The sequence below is a fragment of the Mus caroli genome, unplaced genomic scaffold (genome assembly GCF_978045245.1).
Source record: "Mus caroli unplaced genomic scaffold, Mus_caroli_1 scaffold_14, whole genome shotgun sequence".
In the NCBI taxonomy this organism is placed as follows: domain Eukaryota; kingdom Metazoa; phylum Chordata; class Mammalia; order Rodentia; family Muridae; genus Mus; species Mus caroli.
Genome location: NW_028227269.1, coordinates 111,370,452 through 111,386,037, shown reverse-complemented (window position 1 = coordinate 111,386,037; position 15,586 = coordinate 111,370,452). Strand labels below are relative to the sequence as shown.

At 49.6% G+C, this 15,586-nt stretch overlaps 1 non-coding gene and 2 gene segments (V, D, J or C); all 3 read left to right on the top strand.

Annotated features, from left to right (window-relative positions):
- Positions 1–14,220, top strand: part of LOC110306478 (immunoglobulin heavy constant gamma 2B-like) — a 295,444-nt gene extending 281,224 nt beyond the window's left edge. The window contains 6 exon segments of the C gene segment in view: positions 9,826–10,116; positions 10,434–10,499; positions 10,609–10,938; positions 11,051–11,365; positions 12,719–12,849; positions 13,369–14,220. Of these exon segments, the coding sequence occupies positions 9,826–10,116; positions 10,434–10,499; positions 10,609–10,938; positions 11,051–11,365; positions 12,719–12,849; positions 13,369–13,452 (1,217 nt within the window).
- The window catches only part of LOC110306601 (Ig alpha chain C region-like), a 176,134-nt gene that overhangs the window by 102,105 nt on the left and 58,443 nt on the right, over positions 1–15,586 (top strand).
- On the top strand, positions 8,864–8,982 carry LOC115032884 (small nucleolar RNA SNORA40). The gene has a single exon (XR_003838535.1). It is a non-coding gene; the product is annotated as a small nucleolar RNA SNORA40 (small nucleolar RNA).

The following is a 15,586-nucleotide window of genomic DNA, read 5'->3' as shown; positions in this document are numbered from 1 at the left end:
TACAGTTGATATGCAGGATATATGTGTGTATATATGTATGCGTATATACTGTATATATATTTAGTTGATATGCAATATATATATAAATATATATATATATATATATATATATAAACAGTTGGTATACAGGATATATATAAAGTTGATATGTGAGATATATATATATATATACTTTGCAGGAGACATATATACAGTTGATATGAAGGGTGGCTATATATATATTATCCATCTGACACTTATTCTGTTTCTCTAAAGAACCTAGGGTAATTACTAGAGTACTCATCTCTGAGATGCTGGGGTGAAATAGCCTGGTATGGTGTGAGGCACACATGATGCCGACTGTACTTTTTTGTAAATTTGCTTCAAGGGGGGACAAGTATTTTGAAGGTGTCTGTTTTACTCAGGGGGAAACTCTGGTAACAAGAGCTGCCTGGAGAAAAGTCTCTCTCTAGAGCAGGCTTGTCTTCCCTCAGTTCTTTGCCTACTGCAATGCATTTATCCTCTCTGGGATTCAGGTCCAAAAAACAGGTTCCTTCTGGAACATGATTGGCCTGAGTCACACCCTATCTTGGATGTCCACCTAGTTTCTAATCCACATCTCACCCTGGTCAGAAAGTTCCTTATGGGTCAGGGATGTGGTATGACTTTATAAGTAACCAAGAGTCTGAAGGACTCACAGGCATGGAATGTCCCTGTTTCCAAGGGTCCAGTTTCATGGAGAGATGAATTTCCATGATCATTGAATAAAAGAGAATGCAGACTTATAATATCAGAGGGCACAGAGTCCAGAAGGCAGTATAGCCTATGTTTCTCACAGATAAAAAGAATGGATGCGGTTTAAATGGACTGGCAAGCACTGACCCCTCAAGAACCTCTAGGATCCCTGCACAGTCATGTTCCTATAATTGGAAGTGATCTTCTGTTTCCACTCCATCACCATAGAAAAGATCCACTTCACCTGTTGGGCAGGGTAATGAGATGGACCAGGGCTGTTTAATTCTATGGATGAACCAGAGACATCTCCTGTTACATAGGAGCCCATCAGGTGGTATGGGGACCAGGGAGAAGGCAGAGGTGTGGAATATGAGGATAGAATGGGGTGCAACAAGGGAGCACCGTGGTGTAACAGAGGGTACCATGAGGACAGTGTGTGGGCAGAGTCTAGACAGTGAGAAGAACTTGGAGGACAGCATCTGCAGCATGGGAGAGCGTAGGAAGCTGTGATGACATTGTGAAGATATCTGAGAAGGATGTATGAATGTGGAAGACTGCATGGGGTAACAAGCGTGAAGCTGTGGGACACAAACAGCTCAGTAGGAAATTAGCATGAGACAGTAGAGCAGTGGTTAACGACCTTCCCAGGGCTATGCCCTTTAATACAGCTTCTCATGTTGCAGTGACCCCCCCGCCCAACCATAAGATTACTGCATTGCCACTGTAGGTGTGCTATCACTATAAACTGTAATGCAAACTTACAATATGTAGAATATCTGACATTCAGAGTGGCTACCCAAGGCATAAGAACCACTGTTCTAAAGGGTTACAAGGGCCACCGGGGGAACAGTATGGAGACACTAGAAAGGCAGCATGATGACAGCATTATGATGGCAGAGGGATGGTGTGAGGTCTTGTGAGGAAAGGATGAGGACAGCAGAGTAAACAGCATAGGACAGCATGGGATATTGTGGGATCAGGAAAAAAAAAAAACAGTGCAGGAATAATGCAGCCAACCTTGCAGAGTGTGACAGAGGCGCTGTAGCACACGCTGAGCAGGAAGAGTTTGATGAAGATGGTGATGGTCGTCCAGAGCCCATCCAGCTACCCATCCTGGGCCTCAGCAGAGGTCTTGTCCAGTCCCACCTCTGAAAAGACACGGCAGTCAGTCTTTGTCCAAACAAAGGCTTGGTCAAGTCCCTGTATAGCAGGTGGGTCAGCAAAGAGGCCCAGGAGAATGTACCCACTGGGCTGAGCCAGGAGACTCTCCCTGGGGCCAGCTTTCTGCCCACTCTAGACCAGAAGCCCACAATTTCCCAATTGCTCCAGTCCAAGTTCTGGACTCAACCAGACACACTAGACCTGATGGCAATCTGGACTGCATAGGAACCCTTCCTGTCTGCTCCAATCCTCACATCTGAGGCTGTCTGTGCTGAGTCAGAACCTGTGACCTCTGACCCTCTATTCCCTCATGACCAAGCTCAGTAAGCTAGTGTAATGGTAGACCCTGTGCCTGGTGATGCCTGGCCTTCAGAGGTCCACACTGAGGAGTGAGTCAGGCCACTCAGCTATGTGGGAAGGGGACTATCATCTCTATGAGAGGGAAGCATGGGTCTGAAAGTTCTGGAACAGAATGACATGAGAGAGTGTGTTAATGACTGGTAAGGATGCCTTTGGCATCCTTTGGCAGTTGAGTCTGTCTCAGCTGAGACATATGCGAAGAAGAGCCTCAGAGAGGGCCTGGCTCCTTGCTGGGTCTTAGTGTTGCACAAGGAGATCCAATGAGGTCTCAATGTGTAATGTTTGTGTCTGTGCTCAGACACATTAGTGTACCAGTCTGTATAAGTGCCATGTGGGCTGACTGATGGTCACCAATATGATGGACACTAGAGACATCTAATGGCTCTGAATTCTGCATTTGTGTGTCTTCAAGAAAACAGACATAGGCATCTATCCCAGAAACCTACTCTCAAGGAGGAGGATCATGGGCAAAGGTAAAAAGACAGGACCCAGTGCTTTGACTTGAGGTGCTCTCCCTGGGCACAACTCTTCATGGTGGTTGATCTAGGGAAGAAAAATCACACAAGCCTGACCTTCAATGGACCATACCGCTGCTGAACTCATCTCATCCATTTTCTTCTCCATCTTGGTACTATTGGCCAGATGGGTCATATTGCAGGCAATGTCCTGGCTAGTCCAGATGCTGGCAGGCATAATCACTGAGCTCCTGAAGGAATATACCATCAACTACAAGACAAATGTTAACTTGCACATATCACTGAACAAAGTTCCACACTTCCAAGACAATGTTACTGGCTCAGGGAAGTAGCCCTTGACCAAACAACGCAGGTGGCCATGGGAACCAGGGACTAGATGGACAGGGCTATTGTTCTGTCTGCAAATGGGGGGATGTGAACATACTGCCCAGGCTAAAGAAGCCCTTTTCTCCATGCAACCCTGGGTCCTCTAGGATGGAAAGTATGCCTGCACATCATGGACCTAGCCAGTCTCTATTCCCTAAGACCATAGACCCTACCCTTAGTTCCAGTATATTGCTTTACACCCTCATCTTTACACTGTACCCCAGCCCTGCCACTATCTGATCTGGTCTCAATGGGTTCTTTTATTCCAATCTATAGGGTTAACTACCCTGAGTGTTCCCACTGTTCCCTGTTCCTGTGAGACCCTAGTATCAGAATTGTGGAACATGACCTCAAAAATGAAATCCATGTAATTCCAGCCCTCAGAGACCCTCCTTATGCATAGCCTCTCTTAGTTTAGCAAAGAGCCACTTCTGGATCCCTGCCCAGCTTCTCTCTGCAGCCATATGACCCACTGCTTGGAAGCAGTCAGAAGCCCGAGCACTTTCCCCTCACCACCTGACTTGCTGCACTCTGCACTCTCACTCCAGACTTCACTTTCCTCCCTGAGCCAAAGACAGTTCTGGGCTCTAGAGAGATAACACTAGCTAAAGATGGAATGGCAGAGGTTGCCACCTAGACTGAGTATAGGTCAGACCTGAGAGAAAGTTTTCTCCAAAGGAGAAGTGGACATAATCACTCAGCCACAGGCAACCCAGGAACACTGGGTTGAGACAGCTAGGCTTCACATCTTCTTCTATGGGTCTCAAGAGGACCACCTCACCCACCCCTACATGATGTAACCTAGACCATGTCTGGACTCCCCCTGCTCTCCCCTACCCCAGACACTGAAACCAACAGAAGAAAGAGGAACTTCAGGAAGCGTCCCGTGTCACCTAGTTTCGATCCTGTTCTTAGTCTGTGGGTTGGGAGAAGTGTGGTGTTCACACCACTGGGGCAAGGACTGTAAATCCTGGAAGGATGAGGCAGAGCTCATAGCTGGGCTGTTAGAAGCACAGTGACAAAGCAAAAATAGCAGCAATCTTCTTCACGCGGCTCCACATGTGAGTGTGGTCAGCTGAGAAGCTGGAGAGAGCCACAGCCTAGGGAGAGCACTGGGCCTTTCCAGACCTAATAGATGGAAGATCACAGGAGGATGGGAAGGAGTTGACAGATCAGCCCCCCAAAAAGGGCCTGTCTGTTGCAGAGAAAAGGTGCCTACCTGCAACCTGGTGCCAACCAGGAAGAGTCCAGAGTTCTCACACACAGAAGAACGGACCAGTAAGCTGCGCACATCTACAGACAACCAGAGTAAGCCTCAAGGAGTTAATGGGATAGACTCGGAAACCTGAGGGTTGACCTGACCTAGAGACTGGTGGACCCAGGACAGCTGAGCCAGCAGAGAAAAGAAAATCCAGTGGAGCAAGGGTAGGGCAGAGGCCTACAGGATTGAGAGAATAGGTAAAGAGGGGATGGGGAGGGTTCATCGGGAAAGGCTGATGTACCTACCTGAGAGAGCTAAAGTAAGAGTGGATGACCTGGGGCTCAGAGATCAAGACCATCATTGGATAGCAGGTTCCATGAATGAAGCTGAAAGAAAGTAAATTTCTCAAAAGAAAAGCTACAAGGAAATGTGGGGACCTGGCAGTACATCTGTAGGTAGGAACCAGGCAGTACTGATGCAGATATGGACCAGGCAATACATCTGTAGGTAGAAACTGTGCAGTACAGCTGTAGGTGGGGACCAGGCAGTACAGCTGCAGGTGATTAAGGGGAATAAGAATACTAGAAAGCAGTGATAGCTCCAAAAGCTCAGCAGACCTGGCAGAGAAGCTATGGGGAATCTGGGGCTGCTGGGAGTTGAGGAGGACCAAGCCAAACAGCTCTATGTAAGCTAGGGCTGGTGGAAGCTCAGGAAACAAATTAAGGAGCTGCAGAGAAGGCAAAGGCAGGAGCAGGTGTGGTTAACAGGGGTTCAGGGCACCTTTCAGGAACTAGAAAAAGCTTTACAGGAGTTCTGGAACAGAAAGGAGTTGGGAAGGCAAGCTGAGCATCTGTAAAGATACTGTGGCAGTTGTCAGAGTCTGGGTCTCAGAGCTACCCTAGGGACTAGGGGACAAATCTGAGCATCTATGGGGGAGCAGGGGATGGTAGGAATGTAAGGGACCAGTCCTAGCAATTATGGGGAAGCTATGACTGGTAGGAATGTTGGGGCTACTTCTAGCAGCTTTGAGGGAGCTGGGGATGGTAGGAATGTGGAGGACCAGACCTAGCAGCTAGGAGGGAGCTGGGGCAGAGGGAAGTGTGAGGGACTAGTAGTCCTATCCTCTATGCAGGAGCTGGGGCAGGTAAGGATATAAGGAACCACTCCTAACAGTTATAAGAGATCTAGAGATGGTAGGAATGTGGGCGACTGGCCCTAGCAGCTATTGAGAGCTGGGGCAAGTAAGGAGGTTAAGGACCAGTTCTAGCAATTATAGGGAAGATGGGATGGTAGGTAAGTGAGGGGACCAGTCCCAGCAGCTGTGGGGGAGCTGGGGATGGTAGGAATATGAGGGACCAGTCTCAGCAGCTATGGAGGAACTGGGGATGATTACAATGTATGGGACTGGTCTCAGTAGCTGTAGGGAAGCTGGGGCAGGTAGGAGTGTGAGGGACCAAACCTAGCAGCTGTGGGTGACTTGGGGATGTTGGAAATGTGAGGTACCAGTTCTAGCAGTTATGGGGGAGCTGAGGGTGGTAGGAATGTAGAGGACCAGACCTAACAGCTAGGAGGGAGCTGGGACAGGTGGGAGTGTGAGGGATCAGTACTAACAGCTATGGAGGAGTTGGGGATTTTGGAAATGTTGAGAGACCAGTCCTAGCAGCTATGGGGCAGCTGGGTATAGTTGGAATATGGGGGACCAGATCTAGCAGCTATGGGGAAGCAGGGATAGGTGGGAGTATTAGGGACCTGTCCCAGCAGCTGTGGGGAGCTGGGCATGGTAGGAATATGAGGGACCAGTTTCAGCAGCTATGAAAGAACTGGGGATGGTTACAATGTGTGGGACCAGTCTCAGCAGCTGTGAGGAAGCTGGGGCAGGTGGGAGTGTGAGGGACCAGACCTAGCTGCTGTGGGTGACTTGGGGATGTTGGAAATGTGAGGTACCAGTTCTAGCAGCTATGGGGGAGCTGGGGATGGTAGGAATGTGGGAGACCAGATCTAGCAGCTATGGGAGAGCAGGGATAGGTGGGAGTATTAGGGACCAGTCCTAGCAGCTGTGGGGGAGCTGTGGATGGTAGGAATGTAGAGGACCAGACCTAACAGCTAGGAGGGAGCTAGGGCAGGTGGGAGTATGAGGGACCAGACCTAGCAGCTGTGGGTAATTTAGGGATGTTGGAAATGTGAGGTACCAGTTCCAGCAGCTATGGGGGAGCTGGGGATAGTAGGAATGTGGGAGACCATATCTAGCAGCTATGGGAAGCAAGGATGGGTGAGAGTATTAGGGACCAGTCCTAGCAGCTGTGGGAGAGCTGGAGATGGTAGGAATGTGGAGGACCAGACCTAACAGCTAGGAGGGAGCTGGGGCAGGTGGGAGTGTGAGGGACCAGACCTAGCAGCTGTGGGTGATTTAGGAATGTTGGAAATGTGAGGTACCAGTTCCAGCAGCTATGGGGGAGCTGGGGATGGTAGGAATGTGGGAGACCATATCTAGCAGCTATGGGAAGCAAGGATGGGTGAGAGTATTAGGGACCTGGCCCAGCAGCTGTGGGGGAGCTGGGGATGGTAGGAATATGAGGGACCAGTCTCAGCAGCTATGGAGGAACTGGGAATGATTACAATGTATGGGACCAGTCTCAGCAGCTGTAGGGAAGCTGGGGCAGGTAGGAGTGTGAGGGACCAGACCTAGCAGCTGTGGGTGACTTGGGGATGTTGGAAATGTGAGGTACCAGTTCTAGCAGCTATGGGGGAGCTGAGGGTGGTAGGAACGTGGGAGACCAGATCTAGCAGCTATGGGAGAGCAGGGATAGGTGGGAGTATTAGGGACCAGTCCTAGCAGCTGTGGGGGAGCTGTGGATGGTAGGAATGTGGAGGACCAGACCTAACAGCTAGGAGGGAGCTAGGGCAGGTGGGAGTATGAGGGACCAGACCTAGCAGCTGTGGGTAATTTAGGGATGTTGGAAATGTGAGGTACCAGTTCCAGCAGCTATGGGGGAGCTGGGGATGGTAGGAATGTGGGAGACCAGATCTAGCAGCTATGGGGGAGCAAGGATAGGTGGGAGTATTAGGGACCAGTCCTAGCAGCTGTGGGAGAGCTGGAGATGGTAGGAATGTGGAGGACCAGACCTAACAGCTAGGAGGGAGCTGGGACAGGTGGGAGTGTAAGGGATCCGTACTAACAGCTATGGAGGAGTTGGGGATTTTGGAAATGTTGAGAGACCAGTCCTAGCAGCTATGGGGCAGCTGGGTATAGTTGGAATATGGGGGACCAGATCTAGCAGCTATGGGAAGCAAGGATGGGTGAGAGTATTAGGGACCAGTCCCAGCAGCTGTGGGGGAGCTGGAGATGGTAGGGATGTGGGGGACCAGTCCTAGAAGCTATGGGGGATCTGGAATAGGTAGGAGAGTCAGGGACAAAACATAGCAGCTATGATGGAGCTGGAGAAGGTGGGGATATGAGGGAGAAGTCCTAGCAGCTATGGAGGAACTGGGGATCATAGAAATTAGGGGGACCAGTTCTAGAAGCTGTGGGGGAGCTGAGGCAGGTTGAAGTGTGTGGGACCAGACCTGACAGCTATGGAGGACTTGGGGATGTTGAAAATGTGAGGGACCAGTTCTAGCCGCTATGGGGAAATTTGGTCATGTGAGGGTGATTTTAAGGGACCAGACCTAGTAGGTATAGCTCTGCTGGGCAGGTTAGAGTGTCAGGAACCAACTATGAAAGACCTGAGTAAGGTCGGAGTGTAAGGGACCAGACATAGCAGCTAAGGGGAAATGTGATAAGTGGGAGTGTAAGGGACCAGATTCTGTAAACTTCGGAGTATAGGTGAGCATGCAGAAAATCTGTGGTGCAACTGGAATAGGTGGGGTGTGAGAAACCAGACCCAGTAAGAATGGGAAACCTGGGGAGAGCAGCATGTGAGGGACCAGACCCAGCGGGTAAGGTAGCAAACCTGCTCATGGAAAGCTTCCAGAGATGAGAGCAGAGAACAGGACAGTGTGAGACGTGCAGGGTCTAGAAGCTCATCTCAGAGGATGAAGAACAGTGAAAAGCTTGCTCAGAAGTTCTTCAGGGCGATGTGAACATGCTGGGGACCCAGGAAGTGACAAGGATCCTCCCTTACACACCTCATAAAACAAAAGAGAGTAGGGGCTCAGGCAGACAGAACAGCTGTGCCAAAAGTGAATAAGGAAGAAAAGAGACAACAGGAAGAGAAGTAAAAGGGATGGGAAAGGACTCGGAGCTCTACAGAATTCAGGCAGAAGAACAGCTTGGCTGCAGAGAGTCCTGGGAACCAGGAAAGCTGTCTGATTGAGCAGGAACATAGGCAGGAAAAGGCCCTGGCACTGACATTCTCAAACAAGCCATATGAGTTAAAGTTCTAGTGTCAGAGGCCCTAGCTCAGATTCTCAAACATTATGGGAGCATAAGGCAGGAGTTGAAACCTTGTGTGAAAACATGAAGCAGCCTGAGTTGGCCCACAGAAGAGAGGTGGGGTAACTCTCAGAGTTTGAGCAGGGGGTTGTGGAAGATAGTGTACAGGAGAGGTGGAAAGAGCAGAAAGGACCTGGGAGTAAGAATGAATCAAGCATTTATGTGTGGTTTTGTTCAATGAAAGAAAAGGCAGGGAAAATTCATGACAAATCTCTTTTACTATCCAGAATTCATTGTTCAATACGAGTTTTGATACATACAAGAAAAATATGTTGTTATAAATGAAAAGAATGAACCAGAATCAAAAGCAATGGTAGACTACATGTCTTCTAGAAGAATGCAGCATACACTCCTATTTCAATGGGGTACTGGCAAGAGAAAAGGACTTTCCTTGGGACTGGCCACATTAGCACTATTAGGGAGGACACAGGACAGTGTAAAGAATGAGGAAGGGGGAAGAAGGTGGCTGAGTTTAAAAGGTTCTCATCAAGAGGTCTGAGCTGTGTAGAACAAGTAACAGATAGTAGCCAGCTACATCAAGAGAGAAAGGCTGTCCACACAGGGAAAGCCTAGGGTAGGAGGCTGTTGGTTATCCTCAGAAAGCAGGGACCAAGGTCCAAGGAGAGCTAAACCCATGGATAGAGACCTAGAACTAAGATTTAGGAGCCAGAGCTTGAATAAGCAGAGTAGACTAAAAGTGGGCTTCTGAAAGGCATCATCACTAAAGGATCAGGGTTCATGGGACTAGAGAGATGGCTGAGTGATGAAAAGGAATAGCTGCTCTTTCAGAGGACCCAGGTTCGGCTAACAACAACCAGATGGCATCTTACAACGGACTGTAAGAAATGCCAGTTTCTGGGTATTCAACGCTCCTTTCTACCAGCACAGCCATCGGGCACACACATAACACACAAATTCATACATCGAAAATTAAAAAAAAAAAACATGGAAAATTAAGGTCACAGTGCAAGCTCTGGAGGTGGAAATTGCTGACACTGCTTGCCTCAGATCAATTGTAGAAGACACGGTTCTTAGAGCAAAGCTAAGACCAGAGCCTCTCCAAATATCCGAGGCCACTGATAAGAAAAAAGCTCACACATTCTCCTCTCTTGCAGCCAAAACAACACCCCCATCGGTCTATCCACTGGCCCCTGCGTGTGGAGATACAACTGGTTCCTCCGTGACTCTGGGATGCCTGGTCAAGGGCTACTTCCCTGAGCCAGTGACCTTGACCTGGAACTCTGGATCCCTGTCCAGCGGTGTGCACACCTTCCCAGCTCTCCTGCAGTCTGGACTCTACACTATGAGCAGCTCAGTGACTGTCCCCTCCAGCATCTGGCCCAGCCAGACCGTCACCTGCACCGTTGCTCACCCAGCCAGCAGCACCACGGTGGACAAAAAACTTGGTGAGAGGACATTCAGGGGAGGGGGGATTCACCAGAGTTGAGGCTAAGGCATTAGCCTATCTAAACGAGCCAGGCTGGGAGCCATCACCAAGGAGGGGACCTTAGCCCAGAGAAGAGGGAGATACTGTCTCTGCCTCCCACCTGGGAACATCTAGCTATGACCACCTACACTCAAGGACATGATCCTCTGGGATAGGTGTGCTTGTCATTTCCAGGATCATCCTGGCCTAAGCCCATACCCAGGGACAAACTTTCCTCTCTCTGGTTTAGTGCTTCTCTCCTTCAAAAACCAATAACATCCAGCCTTCTCTCTGCAGAGACCAGAGGGCCCAATTCACCAAACAAGACCTGTCCTCCATGCAAGGAGTGTCACAAATGCCCAGGTAAGTCACTAGACCAGAGCTCCACTCCCAGGAGAATGGTAAGTGCTGTAAACATCCCTGTACTAGAGGATAAGCCATGTACAAATCCATTTCCATCTCTCCTCATCAGCTCCTAACCTCGAGGGTGGACCATCCGTCTTCATCTTCCCTCCCAAGATCAAGGATGTACTCATGATCTCCCTGACACCCAAGGTCACATGTGTGGTGGTGGATGTGAGCGAGGATGACCCAGATGTCCAGATCAGCTGGTTCGTGAACAATGTGGAAGTACACACAGCTCAGACACAAACCCATAAAGAGGAGTACAACAGTACTATCCGGGTGGTCAGTGCCCTCCCCATCCAGCACCAAGACTGGATGAGTGGCAAGGAGTTCAAATGCAAGGTCAACAACAAAGACCTCCCAGCACCCATCGAGAGAACCATCTCAAAAATTAAAGGTGGGACCTGCAGGACAACTGCATGGGGGCTGGGATGGGCATAAGAATAAATGTTTATGTGGACAGCCTTCCACTTCAGCCATGACCTCTATGTATGTTTCTAACCCCACAGGGCTAGTCAGAGCTCCACAAGTATACATCTTGCCACCACCAGCAGAGCAGTTGTCCAGGAAAGATGTCAGTCTGACTTGCCTGGCCGTGGGCTTCAGCCCTGAAGACATCAGTGTGGAGTGGACCAGCAATGGGCATACAGAGGAGAACTACAAAGACACCGCACCAGTCCTGGACTATGACGGTTCTTACTTCATATACAGCAAGCTCGATATGAAAACAAGCAAGTGGGAGAAAACAAATTCCTTCTCATGCAACGTGAGACACGAGGGTCTGCACAATTACTACCTGAAAAAGACCATCTCCCGGTCTCCGGGTAAATGAGCTCAGCACCCACAAAGCTCTCAGGTCCTAAGAAACACTGGCACCCATATCCATGCATCCCTTGTATAAATAAAGCACCCAGCAAAGCCTGGGACCATGTAAAACTGTCCTGGTTCTTTCCAAGGTATAGAGCATAGCTCACGGGCTGATAGTTCTGGCCAGGGTTGGAGGACAGCCTTGTCTTTAGGTTTCTGCACTGCAGGACTCAGAGCTCATGAGTCATCTTGGCCTGAAGAGTGGAACTTAGCTTTAGGCAGTGCCTTTCCTTTACTTCCCATGAACCAGCAGCTGCCAGACATAGAGATAATCCTAGGAAACCTCAAATGGAGAAGCACACAAACCCACCTCCCTCAGGCTGTTCCTCTCCCCAGGCCCCACTTCTTTACCTAAGGGTTTCTCTGAGTCTATTGTAGAGGCACACATGGCCAGGGATATTCCAGAGGCCCTTAGCATCCATACACTCAACTCAGGCAGCTTTTCACAGATGAGGTCTGCACACCCATACAGATGGCTCACTCCTGCCTGTGCCACTTGGGGCTGAGGCACATGGCTCTTGATGCCCCAAGGGAGGGACTATTAGATAGCCACACTCATGCTGAATCCTGACCCATTCAAATTAGCCTGCTGAACACCATCCAATCCATATAGCACATGTATCCTCATACACATGTGCACACACACATTTAACGCACTGGGACCCCGCCTGTGTGCCCTGCACAGCACCTACATCCAGCAATGTATCACCATACACTCGGCCAAAAATTCAATGCCCACGTTTCTGCCATCACAATCAGACACACCTTTCCTCTTCTGAGGACACTCCATTATCCTCTCAAAACAAATCCTCTGAAGCCAGATCCATCTCTGGTACCTCAGGGTCATGCTTCAACCCCACATGAATTATGCAAACCATAGACAAAATGGTTTGAATCATTTCACACTGGGATGTTCCCAAGATCAGGCAAGACCAGCAACAGGCTCTGCTGATGACTGAAGGACAGCAAAGGGTCAGTCCAGCTGTATAGCCACTATTGACCTGGGTCACAGGCCCTGCTGACCCTCCACCTTCTCCTGCACTGAAGGGATGAAAGACGAGACAAGCATAGAGGGCCCTTAAATAATCCAGGTCACTCTGAGGTCTACCCAAGGCATTATTGGAGTCAGGTGGCAAGCTGAGACTGATGTCCTAGAGGGAAAGGAAGGAAAGCAGGCCCCAGGGAGGGTCTGCAGTCCCAGTCAGGCTGGAGCTCTCTCCTCTGACTCCATGCAGACATGTCTGCCTCACAGGCAATCTCTCCCAGCACCAACCATGTTGGGACAAACACTGACTGTCCTCTCTGTTCAGGGCTAGACCTGGATGATATCTGTGCTGAGGCCCAGGATGGGGAGCTGGACGGGCTCTGGACGACCATCACCATCTTCATCAGCCTCTTCCTGCTCAGCGTGTGCTACAGCGCCTCTGTCACACTCTTCAAGGTTGGCATTGTCTCCCACCCTCTGCTGTGATGGCTACACTGACCACAAAATGTCCTCTCACTCCTCCCCTGATGTAGTAGGACGTTACTTTGCTGTCCCCACTCTGTCCCACACACCATTTCCACCATTCCCTGAGCCATCCCACATTGCTCTATGTGACTCCACATGGTGTCCCACACTGTCTGCCCTTCTGTCTTTCTGGCTGTCCTGCGTGATCCTGATACTGTCTTATAAGACCAAACCTCCTTGTGTCCACACTAGCCTTCATGAGGTTCATGGTGTCTAACACACAATCCCCTTGATATCCCCCTCAGCCTCACCATGGCCCAAGGTACTCTGTGAGCTATCCTCATACCATCTCCACCTCAACTCCCACAATATCTCCACTCTTACCACTTCCCATACCCAGTCTCCTACCTGTATGAAGGGAATTGAAGGAGAGACCGGCCTCTGTCTTTCCCACAGGATTGGAGGGTCTGAGCATGGGTGTGGTCTCTGACTCTCACTTCTTCCCCACAGGTAAAGTGGATCTTCTCCTCAGTGGTGGAGCTGAAGCAGAAAATCTCCCCTGACTACAGAAACATGATTGGGCAGGGAGCCTAGGCCACTTCCTCTGGGATCAGAAGAGCTTCCTAAGCCCCGCAGAGGCCCATCCATCCTACTGTGCAGCCTAACAGGGAGGACACACTCTAGCCTTATGACTCTCTGATCCAGAACTCTCCATGGTCTCCCCTTTGGAGGACCACATGCACAGCAGGCTTTACCCCAGACCTAAACACTTCCACGGCAGTTGCCAGATAACTAACTGATCAGCGCCAAAATAACCATCTCCTTCCAAACCAGCACTAGGGGATCTGAGATCTCAGAACGTTTGCCTAAAACGAGCTGGGAATCCAGGTTGCCTGAGTTCTGCTGCAAGGACATCAGCCCTGGAGTTGGCCGGGACCTCACATTTTCATCTGAAATGAATCTTCCCAGAAAGGGCAATGTTTTCAGATCCTTGAATGGAGACATCTGCTAGGAAGACCAGGGTCACAATAGCCCAAAGATCACTCTGGTATCCTTTGCACCAGCTATGCTTGGACAGCTTCCTTCCTGGTACTTCAGTGAACCCTGGGCTGAGGAAAGGACCTGTGATCCTCAAAGTGGTGGGATGAGCCCTCTGAAGAAGATGCAGTCTTCTCTTCCTGCTACCCACTCAAGATGCTGGTTTCTCAGATGCAGAATCCAATCCACAGACACTGTTGTCCACAGAACCTCAAGACAAGGCCACTGCCACCTCCAGAGGCAGAAGGACTGCTTTGTGTAGCCTCACAAAGCTCTAGCAGGGACAAGTGTATACACCACTGAGTACTGGCTAGGTAATCAGGCAGGAAAAGAACCAGGTGAGGGCTCTGATGAGAAGATTCTGGTTGGGCTCAAAAAAATGGGGGGGGGGGGGAGAGGAGCAATGGGGGAGAGATGTGAACAGATAGAAGAAAACCATGGTGCCACAGGTCTGCTCTGAAGGCCCGGTGTCCAGACTGGACCACTTACAACAGAAAACATCAGTTACAATGGACATCTAGGTGGACAGATCTAGAATACCAGGGTGATTTTAACTAATGGAAAGTAACCCTGTATCCTTTCCTCTTCTACCTGCTTAGGACAATAAGAAGCCAGAGTCTCCAGACAGAAAGAAAGAGCATGCACTTGCTTTTGCTTTAATGGGTCTGATAGGAAATGCTTAGAGAACTTGGACACTTAACAGCTGTGTTTTTTTCTAGAGGTCATGAATGTCTTAAAGTGATCTCTCTCTCTCTCTCTCTCTCTCTCTCTCTCTCTCTCTCTCTCTCACTATCTATCTATCTATCTATATATCTCGCTCAGTGTCTCTTTGTGTGTATGTGTGTTTGCGTGCCTGCGTGCAGGCACACGCGGGTGCACACTCATGCATGCTGTTCTTTTGGAATTTGAAACAATAAAAGATTCCTTTAATATTCTGTATCTCATGGTGATCCTTCTGTGTGGATCAGTCCTAACACCCAGAAACAGGGGGAAATAAACAGACTAGAGCCATATACACCCCTCTTCCTGCCTCCTGATCCTGATTTCGGAGAGCTCCCTCAGTGGGCCCCTCACACCAAGGTTCCATCCCTGACAGAGCCACAAAAGGCTAAGGCACCTCATCCACACAGAAAGGTTTTTCCCAGCTGGAGGCTGTCCTGATGCCATGGGCAGGCTGTGGAGCAGAGCTGATGACCACGGTGGACTCCAGGCAAGCCAGGCAAAGCCTCCCATGCCAGTTGAGAAGCAAGTGGCTCTCACTGATCTTGGGCTGCTACAGATTACACAAAAAACATGGATCCATCTACCTCCATAAGAGATACTTATTGTCTCAAGCCATGTTTAGAGACATTCCAGATCAGGCACTGACAGGTTGGATTCTCAGCCATGATTTTCTTACCTGGTAGGTGCCTTCTCCCCCATGACTCCTCACAGGCTCTCCATCTATATGTGTCTGCGTCCTGATCTCTTCTCATAAGTACACAGTCAGGCTGGACTGGGTGCACCCTGGCCCTCATTATAACTTACCAGTTTATGATCCTGTCTACAAAGGCAGGCTCAGTCTGACATCCTGGTGGCTTAAATGTCAATTGGTGAGTCTTCTAGAAACAGAATTTAGTCCACATTAGCTTGCCCTGTGAACTACAAAGATTCCTGTCCTTTGTACATAGAATGCCTATCCCCCCCCATG